This window comes from Lissotriton vulgaris, chromosome 5 (assembly GCF_964263255.1).
Source record: "Lissotriton vulgaris chromosome 5, aLisVul1.2, whole genome shotgun sequence".
Lineage (NCBI taxonomy): Eukaryota > Metazoa > Chordata > Amphibia > Caudata > Salamandridae > Lissotriton > Lissotriton vulgaris.
The window spans coordinates 1,499,076,105-1,499,098,004 of record NC_141693.1 but is presented as its reverse complement, the minus strand read 5'-3'; the positions used below and the strand labels follow the sequence as shown (position 1 = coordinate 1,499,098,004).

Below are 21,900 nucleotides of genomic sequence, written 5' to 3'. Positions count from 1 at the left end.
GCCGGTCCTCTGATTCGCTCACCTTTTGGTTCCAATATGCCACATATCCTGCCTATAAGATTTTTCTGCTGCGGACACTGAATTGATAGTATTAAAACATCAAGCAGGCATCTAGAAGATTGCGTGTGAAAGGAGAGTAGAAGTATAAGATGTTTCTTTGAAATGATGTCCGCCTCAGAGTTACCTCAAAATGGCCGCACAGCACAGAATTCCTGGTGACAGTGATGTGGTGTCTGAGTTATGTCATGCCTGCACAAATAACATTATGGGCCACATGTATCTACCAATTTTGCGTTCTACCCATTTGCAAACCCAAAAAAGGCTTTCACATGTATTAAACACTTTTTGGTGCTTCAGTTACCTGTTACTGAATCACAAAATGGGTTTGCGATTCTTTATTTGGAAGGGGCATGTTTAGGGCGTCCCTTCCAAATACTGAATCGTAACGGTATGTATGAATGTTTTGTGACCGTGAATGCAGTTGCAAAACAGTTGCAATTTACCACCACTTCAAGTTGGTGGTAACCCGTTCACAAATGGGAAGGGGCCCCCAAGGGGCCCTTTCTCCTTGGTGAATGTATGCAAAAACTGTTTTTAAGAGCGAGCAGTGGTCCCACAGACCACTGCCTGCTCTAAAAAAATGACAGTTAAAATTTTAATTTTTCATTTTGTAAAAAGTAACCTGTTTTCCTTTAAGGAAAACGGACTACTTTACAAAAAAAATTGCTTTATTTAAAACCAATCACAGACATGGTTGTCTGCTGACACAAGCAGGCCACCATCCCCATGATTTTAGCGATTCCTAGGGGGTCTCAAATTGCGACCTACCTCATTAATACTAATGAGGTAGGTCGATTTGCGACCCCCTAGGAATCGCTATATGAAACTCTTTGAGTTTCATACATTTGTATTTGCAATTACCTAATTCTGATTCCCTGAAAATCACAATAAAGTAATCGCTATTACAAAGGTTAATACATGGGGCACTATCCCCTAGATGCATCAACGTTGTCATTTGCGATTCCTTAATTGTGAAAAATAAGGAATCGCAATTAAGGATTCGCAAATGGCAATGCATCATTAATTTCGCTATTTTTTTGGGATTCGGTAAAAATCGCATTTTTTACCGAATTCCAATAAAATTGCGATTTCCAAATAGCGAATCCGATATTCCCATTCATTCCTATGGGCTGAAATGCCCATAGGAATGAATGGGAATTGCGAATTCGCAATTTCGAATCGGAATGCATCAAAGCCTTTCAAGGGTGGAGAGGGGGGTCCAAAGGACCCCCCCCTGCACCCATGAAATGCACTTTTACATGTGAGTTACATACACACATGTCCTAAGGACATGTGTGCCTGTAACGTACACGTTTAAAAAATGCATTTTTATGCGTTTTTAAACATTTTTGCAAATTACCACGAAGTTCAACTTCGTGGTAATTTGCATTTGCAATTTGTAAAATCGCAAATGTTTTGAGGATGATGCATTGCTTTTAAGGAATCGCAAATTTGCGATTCCTTAACAGCAATCGCATTTTTTGGAACTCGCAAAAAAAAGCGATTTCCAAAAAATGCTTGATGCATCCCAGTAACCAATTTAGGAAGTGCAAAAGGCCAATTTATGCGAATCGCACCGTTTGCACTTCCTAAAAAGGTTGATGCATCTGAGCATATATCCAGTGCACCAGTCATCTGGGTGGTATATGGAGTAGAAGTTCCTGTTCCGGGTGCAATATCTTGTTGGCTGACGAGAGATAGAAGCAGAGGCAATCTGTCCTGTAGAAAATCAGAATCCTCAACAAGCCACTGAACAGAAAAAAGCCAACAGACCCAGCTCAGTCTTTTGCATGTCAGTTAGGGGACTCCATCTGTATGGTAGTAAATGAATGAATGTGCTGGTCACACATTTAGGAATTAGAGCTAGCTCTAAAACCCAAAATGTTGCCCTATTGCATTGATCTGGTTCAGATGTCAAAATAATACATAAATACACACACCAAGTAGGCAGTTTTTTTCTCACAGATTTAAGTTCTCAAAGTAGAAATACATCTGTCATTACCGGGGTTCAGCTCAGCTTGGAGGGCCTGCAGAAGTGGGTACTTTCCCTTGTCGCAGAAGGTCCCCGTGAAGTCATCCATGTCCAAGGCCCACACCATGGCCCCCCCAAAGCCTTTTGCCTTCAGATACTCTACCTACCGAAGACAAAAGGAACATTAGTGTCACGTGGCATTGCCAGCTCTGCTGTGGATAACACAAGTCATGTGAGAAAATATTATTTTGGCACTGAGCTCCGATGAGCTCACAGAGTAGGGTTCTTAGATAACTCCATGTGTCAATCCTAGGCTTTCCTTTTACAAAAATATGTTCTAGGAGTGACATACTCGACGCCCTTCAATCACTAGATACTCATGGTCTGTAAAAGGAAAGCCAAGATTTCAACACCCATCATGTTAGTCAGGTCAGTTCTGGTCACAGACATCCTTTCTCTGGTTATGTAAAGAAGAATATCCTCTTGGTGTATTGTTATATATTTATGTTTTTTTATTTGATTGTTTGGGTAGAATAATTATTTAAGGAAATCCACCTTTTCTGTGTAGTCACATGAGATGTTGCTGGGCCCTATTTTTGCTGGTTGTGCAACTCGGTGCACTTTCACCCAGTAACCACTAATAAAGTACCTGTTCTCACCCTTTCAAACATGGTTAACGTGGCTGAGTCCTGATTGGTATATTTAATATGCCTGTATGTCCCTAGTAAATAGTGCAGAAAGTGTACTCAGGGCCTGAACTTAATACTCTCTAATGGAGTACAGCTCCTATTGTGCAGTCCACTACGGTGGCAGTGTAAATGTGGCTATAGGCCTACTATCTGCTGCAGTGTAAACCCTGCATTGCGTCCTGTCAAAATAACCTCTTTTAACAGGTAAACCTCCCTTTTAAATATTAATAAGTGTCCCCCAGGTAACCCTTGTAGGCCACAAAGTAGGGTACCTGGTATTTAAAAGTGGGCAATTTAGAAAAGAAATATTATTATGTTCCTACAATGACAAGGCCCAAAATGCTATTTTAACTGTGGTAGGCCTAGCAGTCCTATAATGAAAACCAGAGCACAGTTTAAAAATATTGTAAGTTTCCCAGGAATGGGACCAGCTAGAAAAACAATTATTTTTAATAATTATTAAAAATCCAAAGAAATGGTGAGGTTGCATTTTTAGTAAATATTGATGAAACATAACTTTTAAAAAGGCACCTTTTACCTGCCCAAAGGTCCTGGAGCCTAATTTTCATTAGCTCTGAAGCTTTCCTCAGCCTCTGCTCAGCCTTGAATTGAAGTAAATAATGTGTCAAATGTCTCACATGAGCAAACTTTAGGCGGATCGAATGTGGAGAAATGACTCCTTTAAGCTAAATCGAATATTCAGAGTGGGGGCTGTAGGCATCCTCTAAAACTATTCTGTGAAATCCAGCTTGACATGTCTATTGAGCCATGTATAACAATTGGGGCACACAAGGAAGATAGAGGATAGAATATCAGGACAATTTTTGTGTATCCACTCTCTGGTATCTGAAGGACCATGCCTTTATCCAACCAGACTTCTATTTATAGGTTTGTTGTGGGTATGCAGTGCCTGCTGCAAACTGGAATTTAGTACTAGATGTGGGACGACACTCCCCTCACACACCTCCAGTCCTCACAGCCCAAGTTTAGTGTGGCTGAAGGCTTTGGCCATCGTGAAAGTGCCCTGAAACATGGCATTTTGAGACTGTGTGCAGGAAAGCAAACATGAACAACTGAAAAGGTGGGTAAGGTTGGCCCCAGAATATTTTACTTCATTGGCTAGGGCATGTGCAAAGTCTCCCCCAAAAACTGGCGCAAAGCACAAATGTGGTACTTAAAGGTACCCTCCTCAGAACACTTTCTGGATCTGCAGAAGACCAGAAGAGGACAGGACCTGTCGCCTGTGACCAAAGAGGATCCCTGAAGGACTGGACCTACTCCCTTTTACAAACAAGACAAGGAAGTTGTCTCCAAGAGTCAGTTGCCTGACCTTTTGTAGGCCTGCAGCTAGGCAACAAGCTGAAAGATTGCCTTTTTCTGGAAGTACTTAGCTGACCAGTGGCAACTGGATCTGGAATCGACCCTGCTGTTGGCTTCTGCCTGTCAACCTGTAAGTCTTGAAGTGCCTCCCTGCGGTCCTAGGTCCTTAAAAGTGTACTCTTGTGGTTGGTTGGAAATTAATAGACTAAGCCAGGATGTAAAGTCTTCTTCAAACAGAACGTTACTGATTGGTTTACCATAGTCATGCTCTATCGTGATTGGCCTCAACTTGCATAAAGGTCCTGGTCTACTGCAACCACTGATTATCTTTGCCGCTTTGTGCTTTTTGGCACTAAGTGTACATAGAAATTTTAAAATTCAGATCTCTTGTTACCCTATTGCATTGTTTTTTTATTTTTGTGTCATTTTGCATATTAAATTGTACTCCAATTTTCTAATTTGATTTGGGATTTTTATTGCTTGCTGTTTTGACTTTATTATTTTTGGTACTGCATAAATGCTGTGCACATTGTCCTCAGGTTAATTTAGTGACTTTCGTGGTTTACCTTCACAAGAGTTTTTTTATTATTCCTTGGAGTGAGCAGTCACCCAGCCCAAACAATAAGCCACATTCTTAAAGTTATTGCTGCAAACATATGGACTTTTCTTTGCTCTGATATTTCCCTTGATCTTTACATTAGTGACTAGAACAAAAGAGACAGATGAGAAAGCCCAGCCCCTACCTTTGGCAACGTTTTGTGAGTCAGACATCTGTGAGGGTCTTACCTTTAATTTTATGCTCTCAGTGTTGTCGTATCCGACCCACTCAGCCCCTTTAAAGGAATAAGGCACTTTCTGCTCTTCGATCCAAACTGTTGTAGCCTCGTTTCGAAATTTGCAGATCTGGTGAAGAAGAGAGCGGCAATGAGGAACATGACGTCTCAAAATAAAAGTACCCCAATGAGGCTAAAACAAAACTCACATTGAACTCACCCGGCAATAGCTTCGTATCTAAATGTTGGCTGTACAATGTGCCTTTATACATGAATCCCAAGATCCATAGGCATACATGGGGGACTATATATTTTACCCACCTTGCAATTATGGTCCTTTCAATTAGTCCCCATTGAGGAATTGATATCCAGCTATGCACGGCTTATAACAGTGGGCTATAATGTCTTTAGTGTGACCAAGGCTGATTTTCCCATATTTTGTCAGTGCAATTCCATCAATATGTGTGGATCAGGCCCGGCTAATCTGTCAGCAAAGATTTTAAAACCGCGAAAGTGCCCAGGAGGAACATGTATTGTGGGCCAAGGCTTCTGAACAAATATTTGAGTATATGGCTGTGGTGAATGGAAGGTTATCCAAAGCTCGGTCTGTAATTATAGGTGAAACAATGAAGATATCTAAAAAAACAAAATAGCTACATTGGCTCTTAACAAAATGAGAAAATAGGGGAAGAATGATATTCTGACGAGAACTAAGAAAGGCAATTAACCCAAAGAGGGCAGTCAAGTGAGGTTTAGTGCTGAGCTGGGAACATAACGGAGCAGCAGAAGGGCACGAGAGGGAACCAGATGCATATTGAAGTTTGAGGCACAAGATGCTGTTTATCTTGCCCTTGCCCTCTCGCACCACAGATGCAGGGACCCAGAATGAACCAAGTGCAATCTAAGTTTCACAAGTGATGAGTTGCCATGTGCAAGCTTGGCTGGTGGGATTGCTTGGTAAACATTGTCGGATGTGTGTGATGAAGCCCTTTTGTCACTGCCACCAGTAGTGATGCTAACTACCACCAGGAGTTGAAAGACTTGACACAACCCTCCCCTCTCATGGTACCAAGGGCACCGTGGGATCTCGCATTACATGTGGGTGTGTCATACAGCACGGACTTACCTCATAATAGGGCCACATGCTGCCTTCTGTTATGTAAGGGCTGACAGCTCCATGCCCTGAGATGGGGGCCCCGACTCCGGTGTCTGACGAGGACAGCTTGAAGGTTTGTCCATAGAATGGGACCCCGAGAATGAGCTTTTCTGCTGGGGCCCCATTGTCCCTCCAGTATCTCATAGCAGAGTCCTGTTGGAATAAATGTTTTTACGCCACAATTAGTCTGTCAGAGGTACATTCTCCTCTAATTTCATTTATCAACAATTGGAAAGTGCTTCGAAGTTACCTGCTACCTGAGTAGACCTCGACGTGAGCATAAAATCTGAAAACTTGGACGTCTGCTGCAGGTCATCACTAACATGCAAGCCTCTTTTGTGGTTATGCACCTGTTTTAATGTTTTTTGGAGGAGGGTTACTGACATCTGGCTTTGTTTATGGTTATTAGCACACTTGCTGTTCAGCTAAATATGAAGAATGTGAAATCATCTTTATGAAGAATAAATATTGTGTGGCGTATTCAACAAGTTCAGGTTGCTCTAAACCCACTGGCAGTGATGTCCCAAGCTCCCGCTAGGGTAAGTGGTTTCTTCTGTTGTAAGCTCAGTGGCATTGGTTTGGGGGAGGGGGGGGTATAGAACAGCCTGCATCCCTCTGAACTCATAGCAGCCTGTGCTGGGTTTCTGGGAAGCTCAGAGGGATGTGCCAGGGATGGGAATGAGTTGGGGACAGCACAGTAATAAAGGTATTCACCCTTAAGGCATATCTGCTCTGGACGTTTTACCTATAGCCCCCCATTTATTGCCCGAATGTGCCTCACCTTTCAAGTGTTAAGGGCATATATGTGGGTAAGGCAGTGCAAGAGGTTAAGGGAGGACAGATAGGATCACCAATGAATCTGTGCACTCTTGAAGGCAAGTGGAGCAGCGGGGTGCCTTGATTGTCCAGAGAGACTAAGACGGCCATATCGCTTTGGGCGCTTTGCCAGATCTTGTCTGGCTAGGTGTAGGATCTCCTTCAGGATCATTCACTACCCTTAGCATGGGGGATGGTATGCTATGTTATTTAGGTTTGTAAAGTGCTGTAGCTAGCCTTAAGTGGGGGTGCTGGTGCTGAAGAGGAGGCTTTCCAGTTCAGGTTGTTAAAAAAACACTTTTTGAGTAGCTTTTTAAATTGACGATGGCTAGGAGTTTGGCGAGAGAATGGAGACAGAGTGTTCCACTTCTTTGCAGTCACATATGAGACTAAACATCCATCTGTTCTGATGTGATGAGTGACAGCAAGATTAAGGATAGCAAACGAAAAACATGTGTGGGATGGTACAGGAGAGTTTTTTTGTTAAGATAAAGAGGACCAGTAATGTACAGTGGCGTATGGGCAAAGCAGAGTCTTGAGCCAGACTCTCTCATGCATGGGAGAGACAATGTAAGTTTCTGAGATGCATAGAGACGGGGAGTCAGCAGGTTCTGTACCAGACAAGTATCTGAGTTTTGAATAATCTGAAGTCTCTGCATCAAATGGGATGAAACGCCTGCATAAAGGGCTTTTTCATAGTCAAAGTGAGAGGTAATGAGTGTGTGGACCTCAATTGTATCATTGCCATTGGGGGAATCCCTTTATTAGAACTTTTTTAGAATGGCTCTCTGTGACCTGAGAAGGGTCATAGAGAGCCAGGCAGGACCACAACATATGCTGTAAATCAGCAGAAGCCAAATGGTAGCTGGGAAGCTAAGATGTGCATTAGGGAAGTAGTGGTTGAGCTGCCACGGTGTCAGGTAGGCCCGATGTAAAATAGAGAATTGTATGCTTTTTCATTGGGTATTCCTAGACACTCACTGGGGATAGTCAAGCCCTGGCCCACTCTGTGTCATGTAGCATCCACCCTACATCATCCTCCCATGTGCTCCTCTGAGCCACCAACGGGAACCCAGTGTGTTCCCATGCGGATTTATATATCCACCTTATCAAGTGACACACTGTCCCATATGCAGCAGAGGCTATATAACGGAATGTGTTTGGAGGTCTTCATCATGTATGGACAAGAGGTCGCAGCATGCATTGTGACGCTGTATGTATGTGAGACACCGCTCCGTGGAATGGCATGGTCAGAGACAAGTTGGTCGAAGCAAAGGAGGAGGGAATCCACAAAGAGGTCTCCTTTGATGATCAGAGTGCTCATGCCAGTTCCTCAGGTCACTGGCTCGATAGGATCCGTGAAATCGTAGCAGGCCTGTGGGGGGTTGTGCTGGGTCATAGGGTGGAATGTGGTGTGTGAGGTGGGAAACGCTTATGAGACAGTTACAGTAAATTCTAACTTGCAATGACCATCTGGTCTGAAGTGTAACTCTGGGAAACAGGAAGTTTCGAAGTGTGTAGGGTGTCAGGGCGCCGGATCTGTGACATGTCTCTCTCATGGCCCTCTAACCACCGTGAAACCCACTGTAATTGTGCTGCTAAGTGGTAAGCCTCAAACAATGGGGAAAGGACTCTCCTTATGGTACCTTTATATAAATTGGCTGAGGAGTGGTAGAAGAGAACTCCAAGGTAAGGAACTGCGTCATCTTTCCAATTCAGTAGGGTCCCTCAGAGTTGCACCTCAAGAAGGTCTGCAGACAAATGCTATACGGGCGCACGCAGAGTTAGTGGTGGCTAAAACAGACCCTCTCCAACAATTCTGTAAGCGCTGCAGTTCCCCAACTATGGTGTGAGTTTCTTGAAAGAATATCATTGGTGCATTTTGACGTTTAATGTATGAGTAGACAGAGTAGCACTTTCTTGCCGTAAGTATATTGCACACATTCAGGGTTTGGAACCTGGTCTTAGCGGAAGGGGCCATAGAGTGGGTGATCGTGTGAGCCTTATCGGGACACTGGGTGCATCCTTTTTGACAAATTATCCTCAGGCTGGTCGCCCTCATGGTGGCTGTCTAAATTGGGACCCCCTCCACTCCCGGTTTCAAAGGTCAGAAACTTGGGCGTCATATTTGACGACAAGCTGTCCTTCGTACCCCATGTTAACTCTGTGGTGTCATCATCATTCCACAAACTGAGAATGATAAAAAAAACTCTTACCATTCCTCCCACTCAGTGCTGAAAAGACCCTAGTGAGTACCTGAGTTATGTCAACTATTGACTGCTGTAATGGTCTCTTCATAAATGCACAGAGCAAAATCCTCAATAAACTCCAGCTGGTCTAGAACTCAGCGGCCAGAATCTTATCAGGAACCCCCATGTACAAATCCATCTCTAAAGTGATCCGACAATATCACTGGCTTCCGATAAAAAAAACACATTAAATTCAAGGCCCTCTGCATCGCTTATAAAGCATCACGCAACACTGGACCTCAATTCCTGAAGGATGCACTGGGTGCTTACATCCCTAACAGAGTTCTACGGTCATCCACAGCAAACTTGCTAAGGGTACCCCACACCAAGACAGCATCATGGGGTGACAGGCGATTTACTGTCTCCACGGCCAAGCTGTGGGATTCTCTTCCAATCCACATCAAGTCTAGCCCGACCCTACTTGCCTTTAGGAAAATGACAACAACGGCTATTCAGCCAATAATCTATAGTTTCTGGTTCTTGCTCGCTGTCCACAGTGCCGAGACACCCACGGGTATTTTCACGCTTTACAAATTGTATAAATAAATACATTCTGGTGAGCTTCTCAGCTGTACTGATGCACCTACCCACCCTCTTCAAATTGGCTGGCAAAAATGCTTGGTGGTGAACTGGGTTAACAATGGAACAAACTAAAGAAGACGTGTTGCATAATGGCTGCATGCCCAAACTGACTAGAACATCAAACCATTAAGTAAGATGGGGCGTGACTTAACAATGTAGAACAGTGAGTAAGTAGGCTTAAGCCCTGTATTTCAGCATCTGATCTGAACGGAGTTCAGCTGTAAAGAAGTCGGGGGCACCCCGACATCTGTGTGCTGAGGGTTCATGTTACCATGGTCCTTGGACAGTGTGCAGCCACAGAGGTGGTACACAACATTCCATGTTCAGAGCCAAACTCGGTTGCATCCTGCTACTGTCCATTGGTGGTCCAGTCTACATTATGCCATTTGCTGTCTGCAGGGTCAGCAAAGTTTGGGTTTGAGAACCTTGGCTGGAGCCGTCTATCATTGTGGAGTTGTCATCTGATGAGATGTGTGGACCCTTCTTCCCTTCTGAGGTGCTGACACAGTCCCCCAGAGACTCCGCTGCCCAACAACAATCCTCAATAACCTGTTCCAGTGCAGGAGACTTGGCCACCAGGGACAACAGGGAATGGACCCATCTAGCCTTATATTGTCTCCTCTGTCCTTTTGCCGAGAGGAGGGGGGAGCAGCTCAAGTTTTGATGAAAAGAACAGGGGAACCATACTCACTAAGGAACCAGGGTAATAGTTATATAGGAAAGACAATGGTTCCTGTGGAATAATATAACTTATTTTTGCAATACAATGCACAATCGCAATATAAAGGGTTGCCTAATGTCAGAGGGCAAGGAACCACCAACACAAATGGTTCAGTATAACATATTGTATACATTTTCAAATTGCTCAAGGATTGAAGGCACCTCGCTGTGGTGTCTGTCAGCACAGTCCTATGCATCCCTGTAATCTGTGAAGAAGAGGGATTTACTATCCACAAGAATTTTGAGGCAAGACAGGAACAACAAAAAATATTGGATGCTTATTTCTCATACCTTTTCTTTACTTGCAAAAAGGAAGCTCGCCAGTGCTGGACTGCTTGAGTGTAGTCTGGAAATAACACAATCGTCCTGTTCTCAAGTTTCAGTGGTCTGGTTAATCTGGTAGCTTTCAGGATGGTGGCTCAGTTTTAAAGTAGAGGAGCTTGGCTAGTAGGGGCCATGATGGCGCTCTGGGGACAGGCAGCTGCACCAGCATCCTGTGGGCTCTTTCCAGCAAGAAGAAGAATGTAAAGTCGAATGCAGAGACAAGAGTTGAACCTTTTCTTCAGGAAAGTCAGTGGGTCACGGCCCTCAATCCCTCACCACCAGAACAAACATCCATGATGCCATGACCAACGTTGCAAAAAACACAGTTGATGGACAGAATGTAGAACAATGTCATACATTCACCCCAGTACAAGGATCTGGGCCTAAATCCATCGTTTTTTTGCACTCCACACCACCCTGGGTTAGACACTGGCTATATGCAAATCAGCTCTGACCCTGTGCCTCATGGGAACAGTCCAGTCCGAACTACCAAGCCATGTCTTTCCCAGACCAGAATCAAGCATCCAAGGACCGGTTTCTGGCTATCAGCCTTCTTCAGCCTGGATAGCTTGACTCCAGTGGTGTGGAGAGCCTGGGACTCACGTCTGAGTATACCCAGCACACTCGGGGTGAAAATTGCAAAAAACACAGTTGATGGACAGAATGTAGAACAATGTCATACATTCACCCCAGTACAAGGATCTGGGCCTAAATCCATCGTTTTTTTGCACTCCACACCACCCTGGGTTAGACACTGGCTATATGCAAATCAGCTCTGACCCTGTGCCTCATGGGAACAGCCATGACCAACGTAGCCAACTGGATCAGAGCCAACTGCATTAAACTCAACTCCAACAAGACCCAGGATGCAAATGGTACTCCCCTCAGCGTCCTCAGTCCTCCCCTGGAGCACAAGCTCTTGGTCCCGAAGGTATCTAATATTGCGTTGATTGGCTGTGGTTTGTGGCTATAGCGTGGGCAACGCTCTTTCCCCCTGTGTGACTCTGATATTTTATTGCAGAGAAAACATAGCTCTGCCATTAGAGAGCCTATCTTGTTCTCCATGGAGATTCATCAGTTTTCAATAGCTGCAAGGACTTTGTTTAACTTGCCATCAGTGAGTGCTGGGGAGCACAAAGAGTCTTCAAGCATAGGGGTCTCTGGCACTACAGTTGGCGGATCAGTTGCCAGGGGTGCCTGTGTAGGCGCCGCTGATCTCAGGTAGCCTATTTTGAGAATTGCAGCAATGCAGAGCGAGGACCACCTGTGGGAATCAGATGATGGGGATACACCGACGTCTGGACAGAGAGAAGAGTGCAGTTGCTGGGAGGGCTGCGCCATTTTGCTACTTGCCTTAGGCTGAGTAAAGAGTTTTATATTAGTAAACATTTTCTCTCTGGTGGGTCAGCAGGGCTGAAGGGGGACATCCCAGCTTCCACAGTGGCTGGACTAAACACTAATCGTTTCCTATTTCACTTTAGTGGCATGCTGTCAATAAGTGGGCATCACTCCTCCATGGCACTTGAAGCAAGAATATTTTTGTGAAAGAAGTGGCTGATATTGAAACCTCCTTTACTCCGGCTGACAATCCAGATAGCTCTAGGAAGGTGGAAAATGTAGCAGGCACTCTGACCCCTTTTTCTCCCTCAGCCAGATGGTTTAAGAGAAAGTACTACCCACAATATATCAGGACAACATCCAGATGCAGGAAGACTATCCGACTAGTCCTGTCATGCGCGACTGGTTGAGCAACTTTGAACCTCTTGAACTTGAGATGTTTACAGAGTTTTTAAATGACGCTAAATTAGTCTCCCCTGTAGATTAATTGCCTATTTTGTTACTGGGTAAGCTGGACCCACAATGGGTAGAACATCTAGCACAGCATCTGAACACTCCTCTATGGGAAGGTTATGTTCTCAATGCCTGGACGCATGCCAGGGTCAAGCAATTGCTGGAAAAAAAAACCTTGGCATCTCCGACTGGGAAAACTACAGACCTATCTCTCTTCTCCCAGTACTGACCAAGATCCTTGAAAAACATATGAATATATTATTATTGACTCTAATGATCTCCATCAGTCCCAATCAGGCTTTTGAGCCATCCATAGTACAGAGGTCATCTTACTTGGCATTACAGAAAATCCTAATGCTTAGTTAGACAAAGGCAGCAATGCTGTTCTGATTTTATTGGACCTAAGTGCCGGCTTTGACACGATTAGTCATAACCTCTTGCTGCAAAGATTAGACGAAATAGGTGTATGTGGTACAGGTTTACAAGGGTTTAACTCTTTTCTGATAGATTGCGCTTAACAGTTACATACAAAACAGCTTTGTTCACAGTTCTGCCTATCTCGTCTGATCCTCCTCAACTTCCCAGAACATCCTGCTGCCTCCCTTCACCTTCAAACCCAAGGGCATCTGATCCGGCGTACCCCAAGGATCATTCCTCAACACCTACATGACCCCCCTCATCGACATTGTCAAATCCCACGGCCTCAACATAATTTCCTACGCATATGACACTCAAATCATCCTCCTGCTCACCGAGGACCCCCTCACCACCAGAACAAACATCCATGATGCCATGACCAATGTAGCCAACTGGATGAGAGCCAACTGCATTAAACTCAACTCCAACAAGACAAAAGTATTGAACATCAGGAAAAACACATTCATTTGGGACCATTCTGGTGGCCAGCAGAACTTGGACCCACACCCACAGACCATGCACACAACCTTGGCATCATCCTCGACAACGAATTGGCCATGAAATGGAAGGTCAGCATGTAGCCCCCCCTCTTGCTTCCACATTCTCTGCATGCTCTGCAGAATCTCCAGATGGAAAGAGGGTCACTCCAGCCCTCGTCACCAGCCGCATCAACTATGGCAATGCACTCTACGCTGACATCTCCACCCAGTTCCCCAAAACACTTCAGACCATACAGAACGCTGCAACGAGACTCATCCTGGACCTGCCCAAATGGACCCATATCACCTCTCACCTCAGAAACCTCCACTGGCTACCGATCCAGAAGAGATGTGAGTTCTAGAGCCACACGCATGCCTACAAAGCCCTACATTTTTATGGACCAGCCTACGTCAACCATTGACTGAAATTCCATCTTCCCACAAGACACCTGCGTTCCTCCTCACTTGCCCTTGATCACACACCCTGCATCCATCACAGCTGCAGCGGTGGTCGCTCCTTCTCCTACATCACCGAACACCCTGCCACCACCTTCGTACAGCCCACTCCCTGGCAGACCCCAGAAAGAGACTCAAGACCTGGCTCTTCGACAGAGACCTCGCACCCCAGCGTCCAGATACCTCTAGGGGTGACAGTTGCTGCACTCTACAAATACTGATTGATTGACTGATCTTGTAGGTACCGCAGGGCTCCACCCGCAGCCCAACTATGTTCAATGTATATGTACACCCTCTGGCTGATATTGTAGAGACTGTGGTCTGATTCTCTTCTCAGACACTGACAATACCCAGATTGTCGTCTTTTTGGCAGCTCGGGGAAAATAGAATTCCTAAATGCCTGCCTGAAAGTGCTGGCCTGGATGACTATAAACAAAAATCAATGGAACGACAAGGAGCTTTCTGGGGTATCCTTCCGGTTGTAAGGCATGTATTACAGGGAAGGCACCCTAGACATTATCATCCTCTCCGGCTGACCCCCTTAAACCGGACCAATTTTTGAAATCTCTATCCGTGTTTACCGTCTTTGAGCCATTTGATTAATCTGTCCATGTCTACATCTGTTGTCCCTTGATCTTGGAAGCAAGCCAGGGTGGTCCCTTTGCTGAAAAAGCCCAAGTTTGATACTGCAAAATCAGAGAACTTTCGATACATCTCTCTCCTGCCCTGGTTTTTCCAAGATTTTGGAGGCCTATATTAATTCCATACTTACAGGCTATCTGGAGGAGAACAACTTACTGGACCCCTCTCAGAATAGTTTTCGGCCAGGCCAAGTACGGAGTCAGCTCTCCTAGCTGTGACTGAATATCTGAGAGGGGCTCTAGACGAGGGTCGCACATTGGCACTGATTTTGTTAGATCTCAGTGCCACGTTTCACACCGTCTCGCACTAGATCCTGTTGCAGAGGTTGAAGCAGGTGAGCATCGTGGACTCTGCCCTCAAGTGGTTTGTCTCCTTTTTAGCGGACAGGACCTTCCAGGTTGCAGTTCCCCCTTTCGCTTCCAAGATCCATACCATCAAATATGGGGTACCGCAGGGCTCAGCTTTGAGCCCAACATTGTTCAATCTATATGTTCAACCGTTGGCAGTATGGCAAAAAGCAGAGGGCTCACAGAAGTGTCTTATGTGGACGACACACAGTTGGTAGTGGCACTCTCAGATAACTCAGAGGGATCTGGAGATCATCTCTGAGTGGATGACTGCCAACTGTCTTCAGCTCAATGGCAACAAGTCGGAGGTACTGCTGGTTGGGAAAGACACCGAGCTGTGGAGTGAGCACTGGTGGCCTGCCAAGCGGGCTGTACATCCGTCCCCAAACAGGTGGTCAAAAATCTGGGTGTGTGGGTAGACTCCACCCTTAGCTTTCAGACACAAACAAAGAAAGTAGCAGGCACATGCTTTGGCATTTTACGGGGGCTCAAACCAGTGCTGGGGTTTTTCGACCTGTCTATGAGGCAGGTGAATGTCCAGGCTTCCATTCTGTCTTGACTGGATTAGGCCAATTCGCTCTATTTGGTAGCCAACAAGGCGGAAATTACAAGACTGCAAAAGGTCCAGAACGCTGCGGCAGGAACCCTATTGGGTCTGCCCAGGACATGCCTTACTTCCAGTGCTATCTGTCGGCTACATTGGTTGCCTGGGGATAAACGCATAGAGTTCAAGTTCCTTTGCATGTCTTTCAAAATTTTAAATCCCTCCTCTCCAGACATCTTGGTCAATCTGCTTACACTCTACACTCCCTCCCGCCAACTCCAGTCTATGGGCCAGCATCTGGTGGTTGTTCCGCGGGTGAGAAGGGCTCGTGCTGGTGGACGGTCCTTCTGTGTACTGGCAGTAAAACTTTGGAATGTGCTCCCCATCGGCATTCGAAGCATGAAAAGCTACCTTGCATTCCGTAAGGCTATCAAAACGCACCTCTTCCCTCCACTGTAGGCTGCTTCTGTTGTCTATTGTTTTGCAGTTTTCTGCTTCAGCGCTGGGACGCTTCCTTGCTGGGGCATGTGTGCGCTATACAAAACTGCATAATATAACATAACATCCATGTCTCTTTTGTCTACTGAAATGTCTGATGCAACAAGGGTACTGCCCGGCTTGGGCCTCCAACCTCTCAAAGGGGTTGAGAGACGACAAACTTTTGTGAAGTGATTCAGTTTGGTACATGCCAAGAATTTCTCACCCTGTGCGGGGCATGGCCCTTGGTGAGGGTAAGAGCCTTCACATCTGTAGCACATTTTTGGTCCGGAAGTAGTCTTATCTCATGTCTTCTTTTTGTACAGGGTTTTCACAATACCAGCATTGACTGGTTTTGTCTTGACCTGTTGCTGTAGTGCAGCCTCCATGTGTGCAGCTCATACTTTGGATAGCTCTTTTAATCTACCCATGGTCAACATGTCTGAAATTTCTGGGACTTGGAGAATGCTCTCCTTCAATTTTGATGAGGGACAACCCTGAATGAACCAAGCTCTAATCTCGTCGATTTCGCCAGGCAGGGTACAGGTGCTTGCTAGCTCTCCCAGGCTGGCGTAGAAAGTGGCCACTGATTCCTCAGGCATTTGCCTGACCTTACGCAATAGAAAGCATTCATAGTCAGGATTTGCCAGGGGTTTGAAATAGGCTGTTAGGGCCCGCTTTCGTGTGCCATACGTGCGAGGGGGACCGCCTTCTGGAACAGATTTTTCCAATTTGCATATGGCTGTTCCTGCCAGGTGCAGAAGCATAGGATGGCGTCTGTCATTGTCTAGGTCTATGTCCGCAAAATAGGCCTCTAGATGCTCCACCCAATCCTTCCTTTTAGCTGTCTGCGCAGATGGGGGGGCATTGATCAGAAAAGGCTCCACTGGGGGTATAGCTGTCATGGTGGTCACACAAGTAGAGGCAGACTGGCATGTGAGAATGAATAGCTCTATTCACTTAATCCCATTGCCAGATGTAGGGTTATTGGAGGTATTGTCTTTTCTAACTCACAGTGCGCAAAGAAAACTAGCCCAGGGTGTTACCCAGGAGGTTTCACGTGTGCAGCCAGGCGTTCCTGTGTGTGTATTAACAGGTGTACCCACATTTGTACCAATCTGGGGCTGCCAGGGAACACCTATGGTGTGAAGAGAAACAACATGCCACAGAAAACGGCCCCTGAGCAGGGAGGAGATAGTCACCCAGTTCCCTGTTATGTAGTCTCTGTTTACTACGCTATTGAGCTTTTTGTAAGTGAATCAAAGTCATATTTTTCCAAGGACAATAAAGACATAAAATGTTGTTGACACTGCCTTTACATTCCAGTTTATTGAGCCCAATTCAAGTGTTAACAATTTGAGCATGTCCCCTACTCCAACCTCTAGGAATAAAACATAAGCACTCACTTTAACTACTGCTTGAGAATCAGAGCCTACATTACTCATAATCTCCAATGGGCCTCATAGCAGGAGTTACCAGGCCCATCAGGATTACAAGTAATGCTGAAACTGCAGGTCTGCACATTTTCCACACCTAAAAGCAGCAGAAATGCCCAGGTAAAAATGCGGCCATGAAGGAGGAATAACCATGGGATGTCAGATGCAGTAAGTCTCATGCCCGGTTATCTCCCATTTCTTAAAGGAAGTCAGGGTCTAACTTATAATGGGGAGGTTTCACAGAACCCTGGTGTTTCTGGACTGGCTGGTAAATGTAGGGGTCTGAAATAGCAGCCCTAGTACTGAGACCTTGTAAGGAGGCCAAGGGTGAGCTTTCAGTATCATTCATTTCCCAAGGTTTCATGAGCAACAGGCAGTACATATTACAAAGATTGCTCAGTTACCCCATAGTTCTCTAGGTCCAGTACAGATGCCCTGGCTGCAGTAATAAAGTTCAATGTACAGGAATCCTCCCCAGAGATTTTTCAAGGTCCCACTGTTAAGCAGAATAAACGTCAGAATCAATTTTCCTGATGGAGCACTTGGTGGACCGATTGCATATCTACTTACTGTTTATCATTTACTCATGACTTGTTGAATCTTCTAAAGATAACAACAGTTTTGTGACATAACTAAATAAGCTGGTGTGGGCGGCTATCTTCCTTATGCTGGTGATGAAGCGAAAACAGCTACTGAAGGAATGTAACAGCAGATAGGAACTGATGGAAAATATAGAATGATTTACTTCTTTGGAAGACATCATGGGTCTTATTTACAAGCCAATTGTCCCGCCAGTTCATCACTTTTAATATTGGAAAAAGTGATATACTTGTGGCGTAAGGGGCTTGCAAATAAGCCCTTATGTCACTAATTTTAAAATAAAGTACAATAGGACGTACAGAGAGGGGTGTGATTTTGGTCACCCCTCTTCAATCTTTTCGTGTGTTTTTAGGGTTAGCCATTGCTTGGCTGTACTGTCCATCATATTGTCCCTTTTGCCTTATTGGTTTGTGGTGATAGGTGCGAAGATATCCATTTGTTAGACTAGAGCCAATGTGTGTTCTTTAATGTATTTATTTGCTGACCCAATGACATTTTAATTGTTAGGGCATTTCTGGAAGCCTTAGTCTGTCAAAAAGATCCATTGCCATTCACAAATTGCCCTTGGAGATGTAAGTCCTCAGGAAGGAGTTCCAAAACATGTCTACCAAAATTGAAGACACTAAATCTAGAATAAGCAAAACCAAAGACCAGTTTATAATTCAAAAACGAGATCAACACAGACAGCCAGAAAAATGGCAATCTTCAAGAATGAAATTACAGACCTGGAGAGCAGACATAGGAGAGGGAATCTTTGAATCTTTGGTCTCCCTGAGAATGCCAAGAGCAAAGTAGGATTTTACTCATCTTTAATATTATGGAATGTTGAGAACTCCATTGAAGACAATGTAGTGCTCTGGGCTTCTTATGGCTGGTAGAAGCCCACAGCATCAACATTCCAATGTTTGTTCACAGCTGATGCTGTGACCAAAGGCCTCATGGAGCCCAAGGGGATTTCAACACCCTCGGCCTCTGTGAGGTCTTTGTTTTACAAATTAGAACATTCTGCCCCCTAGGGTCTGGATGTTCTAATATCCTTAGAGCCCTCCGTAGCAGGCTCTACTGGCCATAAAAGGCCGGCTCCGTTGTTAAATGCTGGAGCGAGCCGTTAATGGCCGGTAGAGCCCACTACAGCATGCTCTAAGTCTATATGAGAACAATTGATTCCCTGAGCTTCAAATATTGAATTTAAAACAGACTTAAAATTGAAAGAGCTCGCAGAGCAGCTTCCAGAACAATGAATAATACGAATTCCCCCAGACCAATGGTCTTCAAACCCCTCTGTTACCTGCATACTGAAATAATTCTGGATCAAATGAAGAAAAGAAAATCTGTAACATGAGAAGGCAAGAAATAGGAATATCACAGGACTATGCTAAAGTAACTGTCAAATGCAGAATGGGTTTCTTAGCTCGAAGAAGCAAAATGTAAATATTGAACATTGCCTTCTCTTTTGCTGGGCCATTGGAAATGAGAATTCCCTTTCATGGGAAGACATCTTCTTTGGATAAACCACCTGACCTTGAATAATTTCTTGACAGTTTACAGCAAGTGAATATGCTTTCATATAATGCTTTCTCTCCGTGCATGTAAACCTAAAGTTCATCTCCGCTAGCTTAAGCCCTATTTTTACCTATACTAAGCATAATACCTCCTTTTACTAATTACTGATTTAGTATTATAACAACACTCTTAATAACATTTAGGATTTATTGTTGCTTGTCAGATATAAGACAACTGGAATACTGTTAGTCCTTGCTTACCTCTTCTCTCTCACTCCAGCCACTTTTGTCCAGTCAGTGCTCATACTAACAAATTAAGTTCACACTAACAAACTAATGAGATCTCGACAAAGGACAGTTTTCTGTCCTTTCTGCAAAGCAAGACTTTACAGTACTAAACAGTGCCCAACAAAATCTAATAATGTTCTGCTCATTCACTTAATTTCACTCTCTAAGCATGATGTTTCTTGACTCAATGTAACTCCCTCCTAACTCTGAAACTAGGTGATTATGTAGATTTTGGGCACGGACAGCTGCCTTTCTACTGCTCTCCCGTTTTGTACTCTTTATATTGTTGTATATATGGTTACTTGAAATAGGGCCCTGCATGCAGTAAACCTTGAAGCAAGAACATATCCCCATGTTATTGAGTGAGACACATGGTTACTGCATTATTAGTCAATATATGTTGCTTTTCAGTATCGTGGCCTGTTACTTAATGCTTTACCCAGCATTAAGTAACAGCTTACACCTCACCTTGTTATGAGTTCTTACACACAAGACATCGTTATCTAAATACGTACTATAGTAAAATATCTCCAAGATTACATCATGATTTTGTTTTACATGTTTCAGACGTTTTTAAGTAGATAAATTCCTTCCAGTTAAATGTTATTACTCACAGTAAACTTCAACACCTAATATATTGCAAGTACTCACATCTTCCTGAAAGGCACCAGACTAGGTTAGAATAATGTAATTTAGGTCACTAGAATTAGTCTTTCCCTCCCTCTGCAGTTGCCTTCTCTTCGGTGCTCTTTTGGATACGGTCTCCCGTTGCCTCCAGCCCATCCTTTCTTAATCACAGTGGGATGGGATAGGGAGTGTTATGGGCATTCTTTCTCCTTATCCCTTTCGCTCCTCCCTTTCTTAACCCATGCTTGTTTTACCCGCACACTTCACTTATAATCCCTTACACACATCTCTCAACCTTGAGATACCTCCCTCTAACCAATCATGCCACCAGATCATTAAATAGAGAAGCAGTATTGTGTGCCTTCAAAATGAACAAGAGACCACTAATTAAGAATCGATTCGGCCCCTCAATTAATTTTGGCCAAATTAAACTAGAATATCTAATAAGACTGATAATACAAACAAATCCCTCAATTTGAAAAATGACAAATAATGCAATAACAATTCTCTCTCTTAATACCAAGGGCATGAGCCACCCAGTTAAAAAATAACCTATTGGACTATTTCTTTAAACTCAAAGGATACATAATCTTTTTGCAGGGAACTAAAATAAGTATGAGAGAAAGCAATTCACTAGGATACCACTGGATCCAAAACGATGTGTGCTCCTTATTACTGAAGAAAAAGATAGGTGTCATAACATTCATCTCAAAAGAATTGCTTAACTGTTCATGATAATCCCCATGACTGCAATAGGAGATGGTTAATCACAAAAGTCACACACAACTAAGCCATCTTTAATATTTTCAATATCTATGCACCTATGGCAGACAATCCACAATTCTGGATCGCTCTCAATAAGGAACTATGTAAATCACCTCAAGACTTTGCTATTATTCTAGCAGGAGACTTCAACCTCCCTTTAGACACAACACTAGATAGGAGCTCTTCCTGCACTTACAGACCCAACATATCACACAAATAAATGAAAATGTTGTGTAAGGAGCATTGTCTGAATTATACATAGCGTCTACACAACCCCACGGGGAGCAAGTTCATGGTCTACTCAAATCCACACACCTCATTCTGTAGAATCGACTGCATCAGGACAAATAACATCCTGACTCAACAAACCAAGAATCCCACCATCGAACCAATATTAATATCGGACAATGCCGGAATCACAATGAATGAACCACCCCTTAACACTCCTAGTGAAGAACAATGGAGAATGAATGAAGAGATTGTGTCTGACCCAAAGCTCAAAGATAAAGAAAATATGGCCATCTTTAATTTCTTTAAGGAAAATGCCTCAGAGAAGATTGATATCGAAACCCTTTGGGACGCAAAGAAGGCAACCATCAAAGGTGTGATCAATGGATCTATGGCAGCCAGAAATAAATCCCTAAAAAAACTATTAAATGAGCTAGAATAAAAAATAAAGCTACTGGAAAAAACCCAGTGAGAACGGACTCTGACTATTTACATAAATTAAAACCACTGAAATAAGTATATAAAAAAATTGTTAATACTTGTGCCCATACCTGGCTCCAAAACAACAGAAAGAAGCAATTCGCAAAATCTAATAAAGCAGGAAAAATGCTAGCAAATTACCTTAAACACAAATTGCAAA

The 21,900-nt window shown here is 44.0% G+C and overlaps 1 protein-coding gene across 1 annotated transcript in view; it reads right to left on the bottom strand.

The window, feature by feature from the left end:
• The window catches only part of LOC147712845 (chitotriosidase-1-like), a 165,326-nt gene that overhangs the window by 25,705 nt on the left and 117,721 nt on the right, over positions 1–21,900 (bottom strand). Inside the window, exons 8-10 of the mRNA XM_086923515.1 lie at positions 5,941–6,123; positions 4,828–4,944; positions 2,063–2,195 (exon numbers count right to left, since the gene is read on the bottom strand). Coding sequence (XP_086779641.1) covers positions 2,063–2,195; positions 4,828–4,944; positions 5,941–6,123 — 433 coding nt within the window. The remainder of the gene's footprint in view (positions 1–2,062; positions 2,196–4,827; positions 4,945–5,940; positions 6,124–21,900) is intronic.